Below are 20,605 nucleotides of genomic sequence, written 5' to 3' on the forward strand. Positions count from 1 at the left end.
ATGTCTTTAAAATGTGTTTCTGTGAAGTGATAAGCACTGTTCAGTGTGAGTACGGACTGTGTGCTGAGGATTCCAGCCTAAATGAGCTTTAACAGTGTGTCTAATGTCTGTGCTATGGGCAGGTAGCTTTGTGTTTGTGCTGTCGAACATGCTAGTATTTCCTCAGGGTTCGCAGCTGCACGTGGAGTTTATTGGTTGTTTTTGCACAGTGAATGGAAGGGTAATAATTTTGCGTATTACAGCATATGTGACGTGTATGTTTGGTTTATCTCAGCCAGTTTATTCACAGTCTGGAGAAACAGTTCACAGTGAATGTTAACACAAACAAACAGAAGTATTCTTTTTCTTTCACTGTTGTTAAAAATTGTACATGCAGGAACAGCTGACAGCTATTAAAGTGTCCATCACAACTACGCCCCCTGCTGTCTGATCCTCTTCTCTCTGTACCCAAATACACCAAGAAACCCAGTGCAGATCTATGCAGGGTTTGTGGAGAGGAGCTATATAGCAGACACCAGAACCTGTGGCTTACAGATACAATTCCACATTAGCTGGCTCAGTATATCATTGTGGGACTTTTTGAGTTTGAAAAATTATGGGAAAAAAATCCAATACATTATTATTTTTCCTCACAAAGTATTCCTGAAATATTGTATTTTCAGTAATTGTCAAGCTCAGGCATAATTGATTTCAGATATTTATTTAAAAAACTGAGATGTTAACTCATTATTTGGTCAACTATGTTATGGACGAAAACTGTGAAGTTTAAACTTTGGGTACATGTCAGACATTTAAACAAATCATTGTTCTTGGAAGAACATGAGTCTGCTTACCTACATTTTTAATTAATAAAGAAAATGCTGCTTTTTATTGCATTAAAATCCCTAATTTCACAGAATGCAGTTAAGTTAACATTCTTGATTAAATTATACTAAGCTACATATTTCACAGCTACTAACTAAACAAACTAATCCTGATTGTCATATCATCCCTTTCTGCAGGGTTGGCATCTCACTGACTCATGGAAACAGTGCTGCTTTTCTGCAGCAGATAATCGTTGCATTTGACTGAAAAACAAGTTTGCTTTTTATAACATGTATGGAAAACAGTCTTTTATTTACTGTGCAGTTAGAATATTAAACGAACTCCTGAAAACTACAAGAACATATCATGAGTGTCAACTATGTTACTCTTAGTCCTCTAAGTCACCTTTACAGGGTATCATAGTTGACATTTTTGCTGTTTTCATGCCTAAAATCATACATGGCCACCTACAACCAAACACCACATGGCATTTTAGAGAAAGATTCTTCTAAATATTATATATACAACTGAGTAAAATTAAAATTGAAAGCTATTTATAAAGATATTGTAGTAAACCTGTTGACTACTTTATATTAAATAACTCAGAAAGCCTTGGAGTCTGGCCAGTCTTTTCTTTAGGAGGAAATGACATTGTGTGGAGCAGGTCATGTGATCTGGAATTAACGCACTTCAATGAGAGGTGTTTTTGTAACGGGGAACTTAGTGAAAAAGGATTTCGCAGAAACAGATCCAATTTGTTATTTCCATATAAAATTTGATATATTGCCAAAAAATAGATATCTGTAATGATTATGTCAACTTAACAAAAAGAACACAAACAAAACTATTTTTAATAAGCTCATTTCATTTTTGTTTAGCTAATTAGGGAGAACATGCAAACTCCATGCAGAAAGATCCTAGGCCTGGGATCTTCTTGCTGCAAGGTGAAAGTGCTAACCACTACTCTACTGTGCAGCCCACACGTATTTCAGTTTGTTTACATTTTCTAAATCATATTTTTGAAATCACATAATTTTTCCTTGAAGGAAATCATGGCTTTTATTTTGAAAGAGATATCTGGAAAAGTAGTTTATCGGTAATTTCGCTAACTTGACTGAACGTGGGCTGCAGTTCCCGTTATTTAAACATCAATATGATGTATAAATGCAGATGGACTTTATATATTTCACTATGCAGACATTTTTATTCATGTACAGTATATTTTATAGACATAAACATATTTGATAGAAATATTAGAATATTTGTGCCTTAATTTGTCTCTTTTTTAAAAATCATTTTGTGTATTATTTGGCTCATTTTTATCATTTTGTGTCTTAATTTGTCAAATTTTTAATCAGTTTGTGTCTGAATTTGTCTCATTTTTGTCAATTTGTGTCCTAATTTGTCTTTTTTTTTATTATTATTTTGTGTCTTAATTTGTCTTATTTTTGTCATTTTGGGTGACAATTTGTCTCATTTCCTTTTTATCATTTAGTCTCTTAACTTGTCTCTGTTTTTTACCATTTTGTGCCATAATTTGTTCGAATTTTTATCATTTAGTTTCTTAATTTGTCTCTTTTTTCTTTTTTCTTTCTTTCTTCTTCTTTTTTTTTTTTTTTTTTACCATTCTATGTCTCCTTTTGCCCCATCCATGGTAGCTGACTCCAGATAGGGGCAGTACTCTGCCCCTTCCCTTCCAGAGATTAATCAGCAGGTGAAGCTGGGGCAGGAGGTCGGCAGGTGCCCTGTGTCTGCAATAAGCTGATCCGGAGCCAGTAGGTGGGAGTGGTTCAACCAGTCCACTCCTCAGACCATAAGAGCAGACTTCAGTCTTCACTTGATGCTGTACTGTGAACAAAGCAACAGTTAGTTCAGCTCCTGGTGTTTTTCCATTTAATTGTGATGGCAGATAAAGCTCTGATGCTTTCCATACAATTGTGCTGAAAAAGATTCAATGCTTCGGTGACATCTGGTGGACGACTGAAGCCATAGCAACCTTTCAAGAACAGGACTGAAGCTCCGACGCTGTTTCAATCCATTTCAGCAGTAAAAGTTCTGAACAGACTGTGTTCATTCATGTGTTTAGTTCATTTATACTAAACAAGGATTATATCATCATTACACAATACAATAAATTATACTTGTTAGACACTTACAAGTACAACTAAGTTCTTTGTTAAAAGGAGTAAAACATGAGTTTTTATTTTTATTTTTGATAAAACAAAGAAAAGAACAAAAACTAATATGCAGACACACTCACTCAAACTATAAAACACATTCCAGATTAAAGAAAGAATAAATCTAAATGACAGAAAATGAAGCATTAAATGTTGGTTCAGGTTCATTTAGAGCTTTAAGCTCTTCTTTCTTTTCTAAAGAAAACCTTCAAAGCTAATGGTTTGTCTGTCATTTGGGAACTTGTATGACCCATCAAGAGTTTTTATTCACAGAGGCAAGGCGACAAAAGTTTTTTTTCTTCTATTTATTCTTCTATTTCTTCTACTGTGGCAGGCTTCAGTCTGCTCCTCCTCTGGCTCACCAGCTCCCCAGCTTTAGAAAATCTCCTTTCACAGAGAACGGATGATGCTGGGATGCACACATACTTACAGCCAGTTTCCACAGTGGAGGACACAATGTCTGATGTGCTGCCCAGTATGTCAGGGGATCATCTGTTCCTGCCAGATGTTGCTCTTTTAAATACCTGAGACAGACAAAAAAAAAAAGCAGTGAATGACTGAATGAAACAACTGATATTTCAGCAGTACTCCATATACATACCTCTGGATCTCCACTACAGCTGGTGTGGTGCTGAGACTCTACATGGCTGTGAAGCAAAGCCCACAGGTTGTAGTTCTCTTCACTGGTAGATGTTGCTGAATTCCCCAGAGGCACATCTTCTGTTGACTCATCAATCAAGCCTTTCAACAGCAGCCTGAGCATTGCTTAGATTGCTAAAGCCAGCCTCTTTGAGCCGTGGATCCAGGATGGTGCCACAGACGAGGAGTTCAGTTTTTCCAGGCCACTGAATTCGTCGTTCATGTTATGTCTCCAGTGATTGCCCAGTGTGGCACCAAGACAAGGAGCCATTTGGGAACATTCAGCAGAAATAACATGTCTGAGCATTTTGGTGATAGGAATGCCCTTGGACCCTGACACTCTCCTCACACAGCTCAACAGCTGCATGATGGAATGGTTGTAAAACTGTCAGCCACTTGTTGATTGCCTCATATTCATGTGCAGTGAAAGGCTCTATGTCAGTGGTTAGAGATGCCAGGGCTGCCCCTAATGCTTCTCTCTGCTCATAAAGCCTTTGAAACATGGTAAAGGTGCTATTCCATCTGGTATCCACCTCTTGGATCAGCTTCTTTTGTTGCTTGCCTATATTACCTTGAATAGCACACAACTTTTATTTGGCTTTGGAGCTTGACTTGAACTGTGCTACTATTTTACAGGCCCTACTGCACATGTTTTCCAGATCGGTTGTTTGATTTCTTGACAATAAGATCAAGCATGTGGGCAAAATAATAAATGTGTAAATGACTGACTAACGCTGATTAGTTTGTTTACATTTTCAAAATCTGATTTTTGAAATCACGTCATTTTTCCGTTAAACAAATGAGTGATTTAATGAGTCTTTTCTTTCATTTCACGTGTCTGTGTCTGTCGCAGTTCTGTAAAGTCGGAAAGACCTTGACAGATTCAGACTTCCAGCATCAATAACTCATCAGATAAATGTTGTCAGAGCATAAACAATGACTCTTTCCCATCATTGGAAGGTAGACAATGTGCTCTAAGGATGAGTGTAGAAATAAAGGACACAGTGACGCTGTGGTCAGAGAGGAGGTGCTTTATTAGTCCTCAGCTGTTTCCAGGAAGCTACTGCAGCTTCATCATGTCTCACATTAATGTCACATAAAGGTGCAGCAGCTGATCTTTGCTCTTTGTGTCTCAGAGTGACGGCAGCCTGCAGACACAGAGGAGGATTTTTTTCTCAGACTTGGTCCAGACAGCAGAGAGCTGCAGACGGAAGAAGCTGAGTAAGTGGAACTTTATTCTCTTTAATTCAGACGCAAAATGATTTAAGCTGGAGGAAATTAATGTTGAGAAAACCAAAGGACACCACAGTAAAGCTGAAGTTCCCTCCATGAGCTCAGATCCTGCTTGGTAGTCCAGACCTCAGAGCTGTTTTCATTCTTCAACCTCCATTTGACATCAAGTCTCATGGAAATCAGCATCATTTTGCTGATGCTGTGTATAAATCAGCTGATCCATCTAAAAGGACAGAAAGAGACTCAAAACACTGATAAACAGTCAAATAGAGCAGAAAGAAATCCAAGAGAACAGCTTTTATTACTGTCAGGAGAAATGTTGTGACAAGAATCCTCACAGAAGTTTGTGTTTTGTTGAAAAGTTGAAGAATGAAATGTATGTGGAGTCCACGAGAGACATTTCCTGCAGTAATGAGCTGTTTAATAGCAGTCAGTGTTTGGTCTGGACTCTGAACAGGCTCAGTATAAAAATATAAAACCTGATATGAGGCTCTGATCCTGGACCAGATAATAAATCATTAACCTGAAGGACATTCTTGTAGCGGATATTGTTGACAAAACAAAATAAGTCGACAGTAAAGCTGAAGTTCCCTCCATAAACTCAGATCCTGCTTGGTAGTCCAGATCTCAGAGCTGATTCATGCTGATTCAGCCTCCATTTTACTCCGAACAAAAATAGAAACTCAATACTTTTGTTTTTGCTCCCGTTTTTCATGAGCTGAACTCAAAGATCTCAGACTTTTTCTATCAACACTAAAGGTCCGTTTCTCTCCAATATTGTTCACAGATGTGTCTAAATCTGTGTTAGTGAGAACTTCTCCTCTGTCCAGATAATCTATCCTCCTCACAGGTGTGGCAGATCAAGATGCTGATCAGACAGCAGGATTATTGCTCAGGTGTGCCTCAGGTTGGCCTCAATAAAATAAGAACATTTCCTGTCTGATGGTTTGGACCAGGGGCTGCACAGTGGGCGACTGCTTACCACTTTCGCCTTGCAGCAACAAGATCACTGGTTCGAGTCTGGGATCTTTCTGCATGGAGTTTGCATGTTCTCCCTGTGCATGCGTGGGTTTCCTCCAGGCACTCCGGCTTCCTCCCACAGTCCAAAAATATGCTGAGGTTAATTGGTTACTCTAAATTGCCCATACAGTGGTGGCCAAAACTTTAGACCAAAGTGTAAAACTGAATGTTATTGCATTAAACTATTCCATACAATCGTGGCATATTTACTGTGAATTACCCATTCAAATTCACATTTATTAACATCACAATTGAATTTTTTTTTACACATAACTAAAGAGAAAAAAAATGTTTTCTAAATTCCAGGTGGTCTAAACTTATGACCATTTTGTTTGTGGTTCAATATGTAAAGAAAATTAGTCCTAAATTGAGGTCAAACCACATTTTTATTTAACAACTACCAATAATATAGTCATGTCAATATTTTGTAGGGTATCCCTTCTGCTTGATGACTTCTTGTAGCCTGGACTCTACCAGTTTCCTGCAGATGTCTCCAGTAATTTTTAACCAGGTTGACTGAGTCTTCCCTCAGCTCCTCTTCATTTTTGATATAAATGGACTTGTCCCGATAGTGATTAAGAATTTTCCACAGGTTTTCAATGGGTTTCAAGTCTGGAGACTGCAGTGGCCAGTCCAAAACTCTAAACTTCTTCTTGTTCAGCCACTACTTGGTCTTCTTTGCCAAATGCTTCAGGTCGCTATCATGCTGGAAAATGCCTGGCTGATGCCCTAATGGCTTCTTCATACTTTGCTAACATCGACTTCTGCAAGATGTGAATGTTCTGCTCTGTCTTCATGATGCCTTCAACTCGATGTATACGACCAACCTTGCCTGCTGACATGCACCACACACCATGATGCTGCCACCTCCAAAAGTACAACATGAGAGCGTCAGATGGGCCAGTGTACGTTAGGAGAAAGGCAGGAGAGGCTCTCAATCCAAGAAACTTGCATGGCACAGTGAAACATAGAGGTGGTAGCATCATGGTCATAAATAAACAGAAATGTTGGTCTTTGAAGTTGTCGGTTAAAGTTCAACTGAAATGAGAAGAATCCATCCATCTGTTATCTATACACCACTTCATCTTCATTAGGCTGTTTCAGCTATTCTAAATGATTAGAATGAGGTGCTTCATGTCTTCATCAAATTCTCCTGATAGCTGCTGTTTTCTCAAATATATTTGTACTTCTATGATGACTGTGTACAACCATCTCACTACAAATATGACTCACTCACAGGTCTTTACCCTGGTTGTGCTGACTGAGTTGTGTTGTATAAGTGAAGGCCAGTCAGAAGTTGGCATCGGACAGGAAAGGCTCATCCTCATTAATGTTTAACAGAAACTGTCAGCTGACTCTCTTTGGCCTGCTTGATATAATGATGAAGTTTCTGCCAACCTGCACCAAAGAGGACCTTATTGGTAAGCATCAACATCATTGAAATATGCTGAATGTTTGTATAAATTCTAACCACTTGGTCTTCAATCTGAGAACTAAATCACAGTTTAGATTGTAGCTAATGTGTTTTATTTTACTGTTAACATGATGAATGATGGAGTGAGATTTCAGTGACTGCTTCTTTTATTATTTTCAATACATACAACATTGTAAAATAGCTGCTGTCATTTTATTTCACCCTGTACTTTTCTTGCTTTGAGCCAATCATGGTTAAACTCCAATTACAGTTCACTCCTTCTGTTTTTTCTTTTCATATTAACAGGTTGTAAATATGCATGGGATCTTTGCTAATTGTGTCCTGGCAGCACTGCTGCTGCCTGGAGCCCTGGCAGACCACCACCAGCACCACCACAACCATGGCTCTGGAAACAGCCATGAGGGCGAGATGAGCTGCCACAAGCTGTCCCGTCCCAATGCTGACTTTGCTTTTGCCCTGTACAGAAACCTGAATGCCAAGACTGATGCTGGAAAGAACATCTTTTACTCACCACTGGGCATCTCCACTGCCCTGTCTATGGTGTCTACAGGGGCTGGTGGCGACACCCACAGCCAGCTGTTCTCCACTTTGGGCTACGGCGCCTTAAACCAGAGTCAAGTCAATGAAGGCTATGAGAATCTTTTCCACATGCTTGGCCACAGCCAGGAGAACCAGAAACTGCATGTTGGTAACGCTGTTGCATTGTGCGCTGGTTTCAATCCTTTGGAGAGTTTCTTGAAAGAAATCAAACATTACTACTCTGGCGATATCTTCAATGTTGACTTAGCCAAACCTGCTGAGGCTATAGCCGAGATCAATGCGTACATTAGTAATAAAACCCATGACAGAATCAAAGATATGGTGAAGGACTTGGACCAGAGCATGGTTATGATGCTCATTAACTACGTCTACTTTAAAGGTAAGAAGCAAGTTGAAAGTCTGTGCCTTAATGTGTAGTTTACCAAGAGGGTAGGACACAAACACATGAAAAATAAGTCAGCTGGAATGACCTGAACATGATGCATGAAGGTTGGGCAGCAAACTGCAATATAATTTCTTTTGACATATTTACATTACTGTCATCATCCACTCTCCACTGTCACATACAGGAGAATGGGAGAAGCCCTTCAACAAAGACGTAACACACAAGGCAGACTTCCACGTGGATGACACCACCAAAGTTCAGGTGGACATGATGACAAGAACAGGAGACTACAACATCTACCATGATGCTGACAACCACACTACCATCATCATGTTGCCATACAAAGGAACCACCTCCATGATGATTGTGCTGCCTGATGAAGGCAAGATGAAGGAGGTGGAGGGATTCATCAGCAAGGAACACCTCAGGCACTGGCGAAACTCAGTCTCTGAGGAGTAAGAGGAATCATATTCACTTTTGAATCCAGCTACCTGGTTGTAGATACAGTTTGTTGTAGACAGAGCAATGTACTTCTTGTAATGATTGAGGAATTGCTGACATTTTGTAACTTCAACAACAATAACAACTCTTTTAACTGGATGTGGGAAAGGACCGCTGCCTGATGGCGATGCTGGGGAGGCGGTGAGGGTGCAGCACAGTATCCGGGGGACCTTGCACTTCCTGCAGCACGAATGGGCCCGTTTCGAAGTAGAAAGAGCACAATGGGAGGTGGAGCGGGCTGAATTACAGGCCCAAATCGCCTTCCTGCAGGGAGGGAGGAAAGGCCAGGAGAACCCTGCTTGAATGTGTTCATGGTTTAACTTGAAGACAGAAGCAGTAATTTCACTCTCGGATACCAATAATGTTCTTTGTTTTTTCAGGTATATTGAATTGTATTTGCCAAAATTTTCCATCTCTGTTGATGCCTCCCTGCAAGACACATTGAAGGAATTGGGCATAACCAAAGCTTTTGAGGACAATGCTGATTTCTCTGGGATATCGGATGAGACCAAGATCAATGTCTCAAAGGTAGGGGTTCATTTTTAGATTTGTGGAACAACAGCAAATTTTCTCTGATCTCCCCTTGCTTTGTCTTCCACAGGTTTCCCACAGGACTTCGCTGAGTGTCACTGAGATGGGAACAGAGGCAGCAGCTGTCAGCATCGTTGAGATAATCTGGGAGATGTTGCCGCCATCAGTCAGAATTGACCGGCCCTTCTTGGTTTTTATCACAGAGAGGTCCACTAGGAGCATCCTCTTCATGGGCAAGATCAGTAACCCTACACTCATGTAAACGTATACACTAGCGAAATGAGAATCGCGATCAACAGTGTCGCTATGACAATCCTATACTGATGCTGTAGTACTTGTGTATTTACTTGTATCTTTGCAGGACTGTCTCCAAAAATACTATTAAAGAACACTTTCTATGAAATGTTTCAGTGTGTTTCATGTCAGCATGTACTAAAGATAATACAGGGGCATCCTTGCAGCATGAAATAGACAAAAAAAAGGGGGCATCAAACACAAAATCGATTAACTAAACATATATAAGTATGAATAAATTCTTTTTCTCATTTTGGTCATCAACTACATTCATTTTGCAGTATTATCTCGCAGCTAAGTCCCTGCAGTTTAACAGTTAAGTTTTGACTGGTGTTACAACAGAGGTTGTGTAACCTGATGACCATCAGCCTCACATGACTCTTCGCCCTTTGACAAGTCAACACAAGAGTTGCTGTAGAGTATTTACACAATCAGTACACCAGTAAACCCAAGTGACAAATGAACACCTGTGGGACATTTTAGACTATGTTTGAAATTTTCCACCATCATTAGCTAATGTTGTTTTTCCCTCCAGAGTTCCAGAGACTTGGAGAATTAATGCTAAAGAGAACTGAAGCTGTTCCAGCAGCAGCCAGTGGCCCAGTACCTTTTTAGTTTGAAAAACTTATTAAATTGTTTTTTTTTTTTTTTCCCTTTAATCTGTCATCTATGCCAGTATTTTTGCAATTCTTGACTTGGACTTCGACTGTTTATTGTCAACTATTTTTGCATGCATCAGACATCACAAGTTTCACTGTGAAAATATATATTTTTTTCCCCACATTTTTAAACTTTAAAACGGATCAATTTGACCCGCAGGATGACACAAAGGTTAACTGAAGATCAGATTTTTCTCAACATACTACAGTACTGCGCATCTTTTCAGAAATCCGCATTGAATTTCCAGTATTTCTGTCTAAATGTTCTTCCTGTTTCAGGCATTATTGTAACAGTAATTACACAGTGATCAGTAGTAGGAGCCGCACAGATTTCAGTCTGCCAGACATATTTGAACATTCCTAGAGTTGTCAGCCACAGATCTGTTCTTGATTTACAGCTTCCATTAGGCCTGATCCATGAAAACTGTCTTATATCTCCAAACATCAATTAGGGAGTTATTTGTGCAAAATGTATTTATGTTTTGTCTCCATTGTTTGTTCCAAAATATTAAATCTTCTTTAATGGCATGAGTCTCTTGTAAAAAGAAAACACATTGTGCCTGTAGTCCTTTGTAAAATAAAAATCCAGCCTTTCTCTTAGTGCTGTCTTTAGTCTCCTGGTATTTAAGGAAATGAAAGACAACTTTGAACGGTTGAACATAATAGTCAGTAAGTATAAGTCACTTCACTAAGGCTGTGAGTTTGAATGGAGAAAGTAACTGTTATGTTGATCCCTGAAAATAAACTCTGAGTCTCATTTGTCTCTATTAAGTAACCAGAACTTATATTTTCATCTCTTTTCATTTTCTATGGGAATATCTGGACTCCTTCTATCAAAGTCTGCTCTCTTCCCCTGATCTCTGGCCTCTTTTATCTTCGGCCACATCAGCCCCCGCTTGGCTCTGTCTTCTTTTATTAAGTCTTCTTCAGCTTTTTTTACAGATCTCACAGCCTTTTGACAGCATCCACATTTCATTTCTGCATTCACGCTTCATAAAATTTGTTGTTGTAGAAAGAGTAGAAAAGTAGAGTAGAGTAGAAAATTAGTCTCCTTTCTTTTAAAAAATCCGAGACTTCATTTTTTTGAGACCAAACTTCAGTTTAAACAAATTATGAGGGACTGTTTGAAGATTTCAGGAAAGTGTTGCTGCTCGGAGCGCCATCTTACTGGAAGTCTCTCTCATCCAACTAACAAGTCAGGACTCTCTGGGATTCAATCTGGGAAAAGTCGTGTTGTTGATCGACCATTAGATGGCAGCAGAGACTCAGACACAAATCTATTCCTGCAACCGATCAATAATCAAGAACGATATTGATGTATTTTCAACCAGTCAACCAATATTATCAATATTTGTGGTAGTTTTGTCTCATATTTTGGCTATTTTGCACATATTTGTAGTAGCTTTATATCACACTATGTAAAACACGACCATATTCTGGTCGTGTTATACATATTGTGGTGCTTTTATCTCATATTTTGCTTAATTTCTGCATGTTTCTGGTAGTTTTATATCTTATTTTGGTCTTTTTTTCAGATTTGTGGTAGTTTTATCCCATTCTTGTCATTTTATTCATATTTGTGGTAGTTTCCCAGACAGCAAGACAACATTGAATAAATGTTGATATTTCATCAGAACCGTCAGAATGGTTGATATCGATTTTTCAACCATAAATAAACATTGAATCATCATTGCAATATAGATGGTACCTGATGTTGATGACTATGACATGGAAACATGTCACTGGGAACCTAATCACTGGGAAAAAGAGAAGACTAAAATGTACAAGTTTTAGCATCGTGTGCAGAGGACCACAGATCTGGAATGAGCTTGATGAACAGTTAAAAATGCCACATTCTGTTTCCATATTCAAGAAAAAACTAAAAACTCAACTACTAGAAATGTATGTTTAATGTGCTGATTGGAAATTGTATTAACACCTGAACCTTGCTTGCACGTGTTAACTCCTCCTTGTTAAAACTACTATTTGGTACTTCAAATTGAATTCAACGTAACCTGAGCATTGAGATTGTCTATTGTTTATTTGTATGTAAATTATTTGTTTGTATGTCGTCCATAATTATATGGATATCTGGCCAATATCCTATATTCATGGTAAGCTGGGCCCCCTATTTAAAAGCTTTAAATAGTTTCTTTGGGGTGACCCTTTTCACACATCTGCCTGTGTAAAATATTGGAAACAAAAATATGTGTTGTATACACCATGTATTGTATTGTTTTGATGTGTGAATAAAACTAAAACTAAACTACAAAAACAACATTGATTTATGATCGCCTACTGTGGTTGATTTAGCATCTATATCTGGTTGATCTGGCGATGACACCAGTGTTGATAAACAGTTGAAGAATTGTTACCAGTTCCATCCTGCAGCTCCTTCATGCTGTCCTCCTCTCTACAGACCAAATCAAGTAAGATTTGTTTAAACTATGCAGACATCAACATGATCAATATGTTATCTTTTGGCCCATCCTAAAATCACAAAGTACAACATTCATTTTAAGTTAACTGTGTTCATGAATATAGAAAATAATACTGACAACTAATGCTGCTTGGGTGCTTTATGCAGGATAAAGGAAGCACGATGCTGCTGTGGATCTGCTGCAGTATCTGGAGACGTCAGAGGAACGGTTCTTGGAACAGATCTGAAGACACTGAGACCTGACCACTGCCATGCTCCAGAACATCCAGAGGACGGATGGAAATTCAGACACCTTGGCTGGACTGATGGGATGCATGGTGTCGGTGCTGGAGCAACTGTGACAGAAATAAACTGCATTGTCCACTATTCCTGCCTTTTTTAGAAAAAATAATCATGTTTTTTGTAAATTCTTTTCATTCTTAGCTATTTAAGTACACTGGTATTTTACTTTTGCACTTTGGGTGAATACAAATATATTTGTGATGAAAGATGCGTGTTTTGTCTATAATCTACAGAGATTTTATTCAGTGTTAATTGCACACTTCTACGTACACACATTTTGACAGATAATCAGTTGTGGTTTTCAAGCAGATTTCAATCTGAAACATATCAGCAACATATGTTGTTTCTTACAACATATGTCACATATGTCACACCAAGCTAGATAAACTGCTCTACTGTAGCAGATATATTATTTAAGTGTGCTTACATTGCATGTCTACATACACTACTCACAAAAAGTTACTCAACTTTCAGGTGACATTTTTGGAAATTGTAAAAATTAATGCTATGGTGATATTAAATCATGAAAGTAGGGCATTTAAGTAGAAACATGCAATAGTGATTTCCTCATCTCAAACAATTTATTAAAACAAAAGCTAACAGCAGTGAAGAGTATATCACAATAAAAATGTCTCATGACAGTTCGGACAGAACAGCAGCCTTCAGCTGAAATCCGGTACAGTTGTGTCCCACCAGGGATCAGGGATGTTCTCAGACAACAGCTGACCTCTGTCTCGTAATTAAGATAATCTATAAAGGTAAATATAGATACTATCATCAATTTATTGTGTTTGTTTAACTGCTATGTAATGGATGCAAACGTATTTGAGGCTAAGTAGCTAAGCTAAGTAGAGTAGAGTTCACTGTTAAAAATCAAAACATCTCTGACAGTTACCTGTCTTCTCAAACGTAATCGCCGTTACCCGTGACTACGATAAAGATAAGTAGCTACTAACAGCCAGATTATTTGTGTCTGTATCGCATTGTAGGCTGGAAAACTCAGAAACAGCACCTCCATGTTTACCATGTGCCCAACAAGTCCTCAAATTCATACGACCGCATCGGTTGTTTGCACCATGCACCGGAATACGACCTATGCGGTCGTATGAACGTTTGCGCCCCTACGGGGAAAACGAACTCATTACGGTATTTAATTCGCGAAACGTCTTTTCCGTCGCAAAACGGCCTTTTCTCACTTTCCCAACACGTTTTTAGGGTTATGGCAGGGCCGGCCCAAGCCTTTCATTTTCATTCATATTTAACTCACATGCTGTCATTTCTTCTGATTCTCCTCAAGATGGTTCTGCTTCTTTATTGGAGGCCAGCTGTGTTTAATTAAACTGATTGGACTTGATTAGGAAAGGCACACACCTGTCTATATAAGACCTTACAGCTCACAGTGCGTGTCAGAGCAAATGAGAATCATGAGGTGGAAGGAACTGCCCAAGGAGCTCAGAGACAGAATTGTGACAAGGCACAGATCTGGCCAAGGTTACAAAATAATTTCTGCAGCACTCAAGGTTCTTAAGAGCACAGTGGCCTCCATAATCCTCAAATGGAAGAAGTTTGGGACGACCACAACTCTTCCTAGACCTGGCCGTCCAGCCAAACTGAGCAATCGTGGGAGAAGAGCCTTGGTGAGAGAGGTAAAGAAGAACCCAAAGATCACTGTGGCTGAGCTCCAGAGATGCAGTGGGGAGATAGGAGAAAGTTCCACAAAGTCAACTATCACTGCAGCCCTCCACCGGTCGGGGCTTTATGGCAGAGTGACCAGACGGAAGCCTCTCCTCAGTGCAAGACACATGAAAGCCCGCATAGAGTTTGCCAAAAAACACATGAAGGACTCCCAGACTATGAGAAATAAGATTCTCTGGTCTGATGAGACCAAGATTGAACTTTTTGGTGTTAATTCTCAGCGGTATGTGTGGAGAGAACCAGGCACTGCTCATCACCTGCCCAATACAATCCCTACAGTGAAACTTGGTGGTGGGAGCATCATGTTGTGGGGGTGTTTTTCAGCTGCAGGGACAGGACGACTGGTTGCAATTGAAGGAAGGATGAATGCGGCCAAGTACAGAGATATCCTGGAGGAAAACCTCTTCCAGAGTGCTCAGGATCTCAGACTGGGCCGAAGGTTCACCTTTCAACAGGACAGTGACCCTAAGCACACAGCTAAAATAACAAAGGAGTGGCTTCAGAACAACTCTGTGACCGTTTTTGACTGGCCAAGCCAGAGCCCTGACCTAAACCCAATTGAGTATCTCTGGAGAGACCTCAAAATGGCTGTCCACCAACGTTCACCATCCAACCTGACAGAACTGGAGAGGATCTGCAAGGAAGAATGGCAGAGAATCCCCAAATCCAGGTGTGAGAAACTTGTTGCATCATTCCAAAGACTCATGCCTGTACTAGCTGAAAAGGGTGCTTCTACTCAATACTGAGCACAGGGTCTGAATACTTATGACCATGTGATATTTCAGTTTTTCTTTTTTAATAAATTTGCAAAAATTTCTACATTTCTGTTTTTTTCTGTCAGGATGGGGTGCTGAGTGTACATTAATGAGAAATAAAATAAACTTTTTTGATTTTGGCAAATGGCTGCAATGACACAGAGAGTGAAAAAATTCAAGGGGTCTGAATACTTTCTGTGCGCACTGCATTCAAATGCAATTCATCTCCTTTAGATTGTAACCTAATCAGTTCTTCTTTATTCCTATCAGATAACACATTTATTTTACAACACTCATTGATGTCATTCATCAGTTGTCTTTCTGATTTGTTTTGTTTCTTATCAACCCAGTCTCACATCAAATTGTGACATAGTCACGTTTGTCCACAATGCAAAACGTTACAATCTCACAATTTGGCCCTGAAAATTGTGAGATGCTCACGTTTTTTCCCGCAATTCTTTTCTATGGGTCTGACGAAGGGTCACGTGACTGCTTGCTGCAGGCTTCTCAAAATGAAAACATGGCGGCTATTCCTTTTATTTTCCGTGGAAAATGCATTATTTTAAGATAGTTTGGACAGATAAAAACATTTTGATGACATTTTTAGCGAGAAATATATATAACACTTTCACATTAACCATTCAGTTATTGGAAATTATCTTTGGTTTGGTTTGTTTTTACGCTGAATTTCACTTCACGGCATTAAATTGTGACAGTGTCACATTTTGTACGTTATGTTGGTTGATTAGGACGCTGCCAAAAACGAAAACAAGCGGTGTGTTTATTTTTGTATTGTTGCATTGTGTAATTTTTTGAGTTGTTAAATCATTTATGTAACTCTTGGTGATTACTGCTAGTTACTGAGATGTCTTCCCCGGCCTTTCATTAGTTGACGCGCTTCGCTCCCTTGTTAACAAGTTGCATTTCAATGATCCACAAGTCGCTCGTTGTCAATGCAAACAACCGTATTTATTTCCATGAACGTGCTTTTACCGCAATCATTTGTTGAGCTCATCCATACACCAGTCAGCGCACAGCGATCTAAAAACTTTATTCCTGCCCACAACAAGATCCCCCTGTCTTTCTTTAGCCCGTGGAAGCGTCCATAGCAACCACCATAGCAACGGTGGGAAACGTAACAATTCCACTCCGAGACGTGAAAGATTCATCGTAATAACAAACCAGAGATCACACACAAGAACTGAACGAATACTGTGAAATTAAAATGTATATTTTTTTGGTGTCGCTGTAATGCCTGAGGCTTTGCTGCTGTCCGCTTTCTGACCGTGGTCGGCAAAACACAGTGGAGAACGACGTGCAGAACCTGCTGCACCTTTCTTCTTCGGTGGTGTCTGTGTAAAACAATGTCCAACATGCAAACAGCACACCTAGCGCCATGAAGCACAAAATGCAGGTGTAAATCAATGACATCTTACAATTACAATGTCCTGTCTTTTAACTAATAAAGACACATATATAAAGAACTTTACATCAGTTTGTTTGTTTGTTTGTTTGTTTTATTAAAATCCCCTATCAGCTTTTGCAAAGCAGCAGCTATTCTTCCTGGAGTCTTCATAATTTCATTTGTGACAACACCAAAAAGCAACATGTACACAAAATGCATACAAATCAAATTACAAAATACATAAACAATGCATACAAAAATACACATATACAATACAAATAACATACATATACAAAACCTGTCCTAACCAAAAGCATACAACACATAATACTCCCACCTTGAATTATAAAAATAAACTTTTCTTCTTCAAAGATACCATGACCTAACAGTAATAATTAAAGAATAATCTACCTCAGAAACCAACCATAACATAAATCACATAAACAGTGACATTACAGTCACTACATTTAAGTTTAAGATTTAATTTAATGAATTATTGTATTTTACAAATTTCTATTCCCAAGCAACCCAGTAAATTAATAACTAAAATTTTGTGCTACATAATGCTCTTTTAGTTTTATTTTAAAGTTTTCAATATTCCCCGTTTTTGAGAAAATCCGGATGTTATCACTCGCTCCCGACAAAAGCATCATTTTTTTAAATATTTTGGATTTCGATTAATTAGACAATGAACAAATTGACGTAATTTCCTGGTGGGTGTGTTTATGCAGCCTATTAAATACTTTTTTCCCCATGAAATAAAGTACAATCCATACATCATGGTCCAGTGTACATTGTTTGTTTTGTTCACTGACATAGTGCAATAAAGTTTTGTTTTTTAAACCATCCAGTACCGTAATGAATATTGAATGAATATGGCATCTCGTTTACATCTCTAATTAAGGAGCAAGAAATTTACTGACGTTGATTTATGATTCAAGACAAGCAGAGGACACACTGTGTGCCCCTTTAATGTCCAAAAGGCCAATTAAGGTCAAAATCTCACAGATTCTTTGACCAATTTGGACCAATCTGCACATGTTTCATATTGGGTCCTAAAGCAATGCTGGTGTACGTTTTCAGACCTTTATTGCAAATTTAAAATGTACTTTATTGCACTATGTCAGTGAACAAAACAAACAATGTACACTGGACCATGATGTATGGATTGTACTTTATTTCATGGGGAAAAAAGTGTTTAATAGGCTGCATAAACACACCCACCAGGAAATTACGTCAATTTGTTCATTGTCTAATTAATCGAAATCCAAAATATTAAAAAAAAAAATGATGCTTTAGTCGGGAGCGAGTGATAACATCCGGATTTTCTCAAAAATGGGGAATATTGAAAACTTTAGGTTTTGTATATGTATGTTATTTGTATTGTATACGTGTATTTTTGTATGCATTGTTTATGTATTTTGTAATTTGATTTGTATGCATTTTGTGTACATGTTGCTTTTTGGTGTTGTCACAAATGAAATTATGAAGACTCCAGGAAGAATAGCTGCTGCTTTGCAAAAGCTGATAGGGGATTTTAATAAAACAAACAAACAAACAAACAAACTGATGTAAAGTTCTTTATATATGTGTCTTTATTAGTTAAAAGACAGGACATTGTAATTGTAAGATGTCATTGATTTACACCTGCATTTTGTGCTTCATGGCGCTAGGTGTGCTGTTTGCATGTTGGACATTGTTTTACACAGACACCACCGAAGAAGAAAGGTGCAGCAGGTTCTGCACGTCGTTCTCCACTGTGTTTTGCCGACCACGGTCAGAAAGCGGACAGCAGCAAAGCCTCAGGCATTACAGCGACACCAAAAAAATATACATTTTAATTTCACAGTATTCGTTCAGTTCTTGTGTGTGATCTCTGGTTTGTTATTACGATGAATCTTTCACGTCTCGGAGTGGAATTGTTACGTTTCCCACCGTTGCTATGGTGGTTGCTATGGACGCTTCCACGGGCTAAAGAAAGACAGGGGGATCTTGTTGTGGGCAGGAATAAAGTTTTTAGATCGCTGTGCGCTGACTGGTGTATGGATGAGCTCAACAAATGATTGCGGTAAAAGCACGTTCATGGAAATAAATACGGTTGTTTGCATTGACAACGAGCGACTTGTGGATCATTGAAATGCAACTTGTTAACAAGGGAGCGAAGCGCGTCAACTAATGAAAGGCCGGGGAAGACATCTCAGTAACTAGCAGTAATCACCAAGAGTTACATAAATGATTTAACAACTCAAAAAATTACACAATGCAACAATACAAAAATAAACACACCGCTTGTTTTCGTTTTTGGCAGCGTCCTAATCAACCAACATAACGTACAAAATGTGACACTGTCACAATTTAATGCCGTGAAGTGAAATTCAGCGTAAAAACAAACCAAACCAAAGATAATTTCCAATAACTGAATGGTTAATGTGAAAGTGTTATATATATTTCTCGCTAAAAATGTCATCAAAATGTTTTTATCTGTCCAAACTATCTTAAAATAATGCATTTTCCACGGAAAATAAAAGGAATAGCCGCCATGTTTTCATTTTGAGAAGCCTGCAGCAAGCAGTCACGTGACCCTTCGTCAGACCCATAGAAAAGAATTGCGGGAAAAAACGTGAGCATCTCACAATTTTCAGGGCCAAATTGTGAGATTGTAACGTTTTGCATTGTGGACAAACGTGACTATGTCACAATTTGATGTGAGACTGGGTTGTTCTTATATATTCTTTTACCAGAATCAATTGAGTATTCTCTCACTTTAATTTGAAAAATTCCCATTTACTGCCATAAGAACCAATGTTATCATCTGACTGAACCCTGCTGTTGTCTTCATTTACGGCAACAAAAATCATTGTTTCCTGTCTTTAAAAAAATCCAAAAATTCAGCAAAAAAATTCCCCAAATTTCTGAAATGTGCAAAACCTTCAGGAAGAAAATTCCAATAATTCCTTAAAAGTTTCCCTTAAAAGTTGTATTAAAAAAAAAACTAAATCCCCCTAATTTGGCAAGAAAAGTCTGGTAACAATCTTCCCAAAAAAATCCTAAAAATATCTAAAATGACTACATATATATCAGTAAAACTTCTAATAGAAAATCCAGAATTTCACTGGATTTTAGTTGATTTTTTTTGTGTTAATGTTCTTAAGAAACATTTTTAACATTACTTTCTTTCCACCAAAAAATATTCAGAAATTTCCCAAAAATGTTGAAAATGCGGACATGAAACGTTTCACTGTGAAAATATATTTTTTCACACATTTTCAGATTTTAAAATGGATCAATTTGACCCACAGGATGACACAAGGGTTAACTGAAGATCAGATTTTTCTCGCCATACTACAGTACTGCTCATCTTTTCAGAAATGAGCATTGAATTTCCAGTATTTCTGTCTGAATGTTCTTCCTGTTTCAGGCATTAATGTAATAGTAATTACACAGTGATCAGTAGTAGGAGCCGCAGAGATTTCAGTCTGCCAGACATATTTTAACATTTCTAGAGTTGTCAGCCACAGATCTGTTCTTTATTTGCAGCTTCCATTAGGCCTGATCCATGAGAACTGTCTGAAATTAGGATTATTATATCTCCAAACATCAATTAGGGAGTTATTTGTGCAAAATGTTGTGATGTTTTGATTGTATTTGTGGTCCACATATTTGGTAGGGAGTCTATCCAACCATTGGTCAGGAACACAATTCAAATCTCCCCCCACTAAAATATTGTCAGTTGGCTATTTGATTTGAAATTCTCTTATACTATCAGAAATGTTCTCAGATTCTCCATTCTATCCATAAACATTTACGAGG

At 38.4% G+C, this 20,605-nt stretch overlaps 2 protein-coding genes across 7 annotated transcripts in view; one reads left to right on the forward strand and one right to left on the reverse strand.

Annotated features, from left to right (window-relative positions):
* Positions 1-20,605, reverse strand: part of LOC110967925 (NACHT, LRR and PYD domains-containing protein 12-like) — a 246,638-nt gene that overhangs the window by 165,851 nt on the left and 60,182 nt on the right. The gene's annotated exons all lie outside the window — the stretch shown is intronic.
* On the forward strand, positions 7,594-9,668 carry LOC110967924 (alpha-1-antitrypsin homolog). Its single transcript, XM_051941921.1, has 4 exons — positions 7,594-8,227; positions 8,418-8,688; positions 9,115-9,262; positions 9,336-9,668. The coding sequence occupies exons 1-4, from the start codon at positions 7,603-7,605 to the stop codon at positions 9,525-9,527; spliced, it is 1,236 nt and encodes a 411-aa protein (XP_051797881.1). The 5' UTR covers positions 7,594-7,602; the 3' UTR covers positions 9,528-9,668.

This window comes from Acanthochromis polyacanthus, chromosome 22, assembly GCF_021347895.1.
Source record: "Acanthochromis polyacanthus isolate Apoly-LR-REF ecotype Palm Island chromosome 22, KAUST_Apoly_ChrSc, whole genome shotgun sequence".
Taxonomy (NCBI): Eukaryota; Metazoa; Chordata; class Actinopteri; family Pomacentridae; genus Acanthochromis; species Acanthochromis polyacanthus.

Coding starts and splice junctions, on each gene's coding strand:
- LOC110967924 (XM_051941921.1), top strand. CDS start 7,603: ATGCATGGGATCTTTGCTAATTGTGTCCTGGCAGCACTGCTGCTGCCT. Junction 8,228..8,417: donor TAACTACGTCTACTTTAAAG/GTAAGAAGCAAG, acceptor TGTCACATACAG/GAGAATGGGAGAAGCCCTTC. Junction 9,263..9,335: donor CCAAGATCAATGTCTCAAAG/GTAGGGGTTCAT, acceptor TGTCTTCCACAG/GTTTCCCACAGGACTTCGCT.